This window comes from Sipha flava, unplaced genomic scaffold (assembly GCF_003268045.1).
Source record: "Sipha flava isolate LNK unplaced genomic scaffold, YSA_version1 19100_pilon_pilon, whole genome shotgun sequence".
Lineage (NCBI taxonomy): Eukaryota > Metazoa > Arthropoda > Insecta > Hemiptera > Aphididae > Sipha > Sipha flava.
Window position 1 is genome coordinate 3,763 of NW_020272594.1, and position 5,002 is coordinate 8,764.

The 5,002-nt window shown below is 34.3% G+C and overlaps 1 protein-coding gene across 1 annotated transcript; it reads left to right on the forward strand.

Moving 5' to 3' along the window:
* The first annotated feature begins 2,466 nt into the window (after positions 1 to 2,466).
* On the forward strand, positions 2,467 to 3,155 carry LOC112681414 (ATP-dependent DNA helicase pif1-like). The gene has a single exon (XM_025551670.1). It carries the CDS (start codon positions 2,572 to 2,574, stop codon positions 3,091 to 3,093), a length of 522 nt encoding a protein of 173 aa, XP_025407455.1. The 5' UTR covers positions 2,467 to 2,571; the 3' UTR covers positions 3,094 to 3,155.
* The last annotated feature ends 1,847 nt before the right edge of the window (positions 3,156 to 5,002 follow it).

A 5,002-nucleotide genomic window follows, 5' to 3' on the forward strand; every position in this document is an offset into this window, starting at 1 on the left:
TAAATGTACAATATAAATTTTTTAATATTGGATTTTCACCAAGTTTACGTTCTAAACTATGGAATCGACAGACCGCCATTTAACGTGAACCAGGGAACGTCATTTTTCATCCGAATATGGATGTTCGTGAACAGAATGCGAAACTGGTTCCATCAAGGTCCATCCAAATATCGAGCTGAACGCTGTTGGGAGTGAGTTATCGATTGACACCTTCCGGCCGTCTAAAATGTCGGAAAAAACATCAGCCCCGTGCAACATTTCGACGGGTGACGACAAATGGAACGTTGGATCGGGCAACGCCAAACTTGAAAATCGATCTTGTATATTGGCCGGCAACGATTGTCGTGGCATATTACAGGTGATTATGGGCAACACATATGCCTTGATATTGAGCACTGGATTAGACGCGAACAGTTGATGGATTACACATGTTGCGATACCACTGACATTAAGGACCGGTGTGGCTGACAAACCATTAATGGGAGTCGTGCGGAACATGACGCCGTAATAGCACTTATTTGTGAGGCGGAATCTACTAGTGCCCGGACTATCTGCCACGTGCCGTATTGGTCGCGGGCATGGGCAAGTACTGTGCCCAACACAGTTAACGGACTACTCACAGGTATTGACGAGGAAGCACACAAGACAGCTCCTGCCGCAGATGACGTAGCGACTGAGGACGTTTTATCTTCGACCACATGAAGAAGCGCGTGATGATTCCGAGAACACACTGTACACCGATCGCTCGATAAACATTTGTTTGACCAATGTTTAGCACTAAGGCAATTAAAACATAACCGGTTGTCACGAGCGAAACGGCATCGTTCATCAACGGACCAGGCGTCAAGCTGACATGACAATAAATTATGGCACCCTTTGCAACATAAAAATAAATTGTCTTTTACCGGGGCCTTAGATACGACAAGGGATGTAGAATACGGTTTTTCGGTTGAGGTGCCTTAAATGATAATAATTGCTGCGGTATTGATTTATGGGCCTTACCAGCAACGGCTGATTTACGTGAATCGCCAACATTTTCTAAAATCGAAATACGAGATTGAGTGAACTCCAATAACTTGGTGACCGTTGGATAAGTTGATGTTGACAACGATTCGAACAATTTCCGGGTCATAAGCGACATACAACGGAACGCTATTGAAAACAATATAAATGAGTCGGGGTCGGGGATATGGAGCGATTCTAATAAAGCAATATTTTTCTTGAACGTTTGCACAAAATTATTCAAATCTTGAAGGGACTCCTGATTGTGCACATGTGCGTTGAGCAATGTGTCAATTAAGAGGACGCTCCACATGTAAATATTGAGACCAAAAACAAGGTTCACGTGAACACGTTTTATCAGAGCTATAATCACCCTAGGAATTCAAAATGTTTACACAATATAGAAGACAACTATTTCTGTGACGTAGTGTTTTTTTTTTTTTTTTTTTAAATAATTAGGAAAGGAGTTATTAAAGCTCAAATATGCATGATATTATATGTTTTTAAAAACCTTATAAAACTACAATGAGTCAAAATATGAAAAAAATAAAAACACTACATCATAGATAAAATTCTCCCCAATACATGGTGAAAATTTCATGAATTTATTATAAATGTAGCCTGTGTATTTTATTTTCCCGTAAAACAGTTTTTAACAATGTTTTATGGTACATACAAATATTCGTCATTGATTTGTGCGTTGTTCCTGTTGTTATGGGCTACCACAAAAACATGTATAAATAGAATTGTGCGTAACACAATATCACAGATGTTACACACCTATATTTGATCATAGACTATCTATAATCATTAATTTAAAATATTATAAGATTAATATATATTCTTAGAAACACCTACATTTAATAGGTTGGCCATAAACCAATAATCTATATATATAAAAATTTCGTGTCACGATGTATGTTCGCGATAATCTCCGAAACTACTGGACCGATTTTGATGAAATTTTTTACACCGTGTGTAATTTGGTCCAACTTAAAATATAGGATAGTTTTTTTTTCAAATTTTTTAATATTTTAAATATTTTAATTAACTTTTTAATAAATGTGTATAATTGCATGGTGTATTTCGGTGTATTTCAATCACCGGAAACATCGATGAAAATTTAAACGCCAATGACATCGGAACTGCATGTATTTTACCTTCAAGCTACATCAGCAGTCCACGGAGCATGCAGGAATACATACAAGATGCGATGACTTATGTACGTCATTACGGTCGACCTGATTTGTTTGTTACATTTACGTGTAATCCAAATTGGGAAGAAATAAAAAGTTTGTTATTACCAGGCCAACAATCAATACATCGTCACGATATCGTTACACGTGTGTTTAAACAAAAGTTATAATCTTTAATTAATTTAATCGTAAAATATTCAGTTTTTGGTAATGAACTAAATTAAGAAATGAACTAATTGAGAGTGTTTTTCCGGATATATTGAATTATTATTTAGATCACAATTGGCTCTGTAATCGTGCTATTTTGGCAGCAAGAAATGTTGATGTGAACGAAATTAACTTCCATATACAACAGATTTTGCCCGGTGATTTGATGTCTTTTAAATCAATCGACACAGTTATTGATGAAAACGAAATCGTAAACTTTCCAATTGAATTTTTGAATTCTCTGGATTTGCCAGGAATGCCACCACACAACCTTCAATTGAAAATTGGTTCACCAATTATTCTTCTACGTAATTTAAACCCACCTCAATTATGTAACGGTACACGTTTAGTCATAAAAAAAATGACCGAAAATATTCTTGAAGCAACAATTTTGTCGGGAAAATTTAAAGGAGATATCGTCCTGTTGCCACGTATTCCACTGATAGCGTCGGAATCTTCAATACCGTTTAAAAGGCTCCAATTTCCGATTTGTTTAGCTTTTGCGATGACTATAAATAAATCTCAAGGCCAAACAATGTCTATTTGCGGTTTGGATTTGGAAAAGACATGTTTCTCACATGGACAGCTATGTGTTGCCTGCTCACGTGTAGGAAAACCATCAAATCTCTTCGTGTTAGCGAAAGACAGGTTAACCAGGAATGTTGTACACAAAGTAGTACTTAGATAATTTTTAGTTTTAATAATTTAATTTATTTTTGTATGTTTTTAATGTATATAGTATTTTTTGTAAGTAGGTCACTGATTACAAACAATAATTTAATATAAGATGAATAAAATGTAAATTCAGAAAATATATATTTTGGTTTGTACTTAATTTCAACTTTTAGATACTTTACCTATTACTTTTAAATTTTCTCATACATAATAACACTAATACATGGCCTACGAAAATGCTAAAAAACCAACTAATACGCGGGCAACGCCGTGTCGGGACAGCTAGTAACAATATATATTTTAAAAGATTAATATATATTCCTAGAAACACCTACATTTAATAAGACCAGTAATATATATTAAAAGATGTAATCTATAAAATGATAAAGTAGGTCAAACGAACAATGGCCTATTGCTAAATAAGGAATAATGCCGAAACAACAAGTCCTATGACGTCAATCGAGCCATATAAAAGATGGATCAAAATGACCACGATTCAGATGAGTTCTAGTCACGGAACAACAAGCAACTTCACGTTACTCTGTATCAGAATTTTTGTTAACACTTTGAGTTATAAAATAAATGTATTAATGTATTAAGTCTCATGTTTATTTAAATTAAATACATCTTCGACTTGCAACACTTGAAATCGAGCCGGTGGCACGTAACACTGTTGCTAGCATTCGGTCGGTGAACTAAAACCCCCACTCCACTGTTGAAACAACTGTAACTGGTACGACGACGACGAAGACGCGTCGTCGTCGTTATCGGTAGACAGTGATATATATATAATAATTATTGCAGTTCGAAGAAACAACCAAAATTTAGAAATAAGATTATCGATTATCATCAGTTGATTTTATATTATTCACACTATTTTATGCCGTCCATTATAATTTACTATTATTCTGATATTCACAAAATATGAAATCACACATAATTCATAAACTCCAGAAAATTATAATAAATAATTATGTACTATATACATCAATACTAAATTCTTAGGGTTTTTTTTAAATACTTATTACCTACAGGTAGCCACAAGAAACGGTCGTCACGGGAAGCACGCGGCAATCACACGGAACCGTTGTGTCATCGACTACGCACACGAACGAAGAAACGAAGACGGCAAGCCAAAAAACCCACCACCCAAGCGGCCGTTGACCGAACCGGTCTTCTTGTGACTGGCCGGTGGGAGAGGGCGCGCCACGAAACTTCTCGAAACTTCGAGGAGCTTATGGCGCAAATAACGTGCGTTTGGCGCGCAATTTCAAATTAATGGCGAGCACGAACATAGTGTCTCCATTAAGAAATAATGCTTGATAATCAATATCAATCTGAAACAACATAGTATATTTAGACATAAGAAAAAAAAATAACTATTTCAATTAATTACAAGTTTATGGCCAAAAGAAATTGAATATTATTTCCAATTTTTTAATATATTCGCTGTTGACTCTGAATTCTTAATGTAATTAAGTCGATAGTTTACACTAGCTTTCCAGTTTTTTTCAATTTCAGGAAATAGACTGTTGTTATGTTTCATTTCATCCAATATATAATCTATTTCATTTTCTGATACTACAAATAATATAGACATTATAATATATATTATGTATATATATATATTATATATTATGTTTAATTTATAAATTAAATATTTTACCAAATGTCCTCTCAGCCCAACTCTCCTTATCTTGATTTCTGTTACCCGTTTTATTTTTTTCTAATTTAGTTGTAGTATGAATTAACCCAGTATTTTTCAGATTTCTCATTGAGTTATAATACTTGGCATACAATTTGTCTTTTGGGTATTTATTGCATCCAATTTTCATGAAATAGGTATCCTGTAGATTTTAATTTTGGTAATTATTATTATTATGATAGCAATAAATAACAAATTAAATTACCTTAATTTCAGA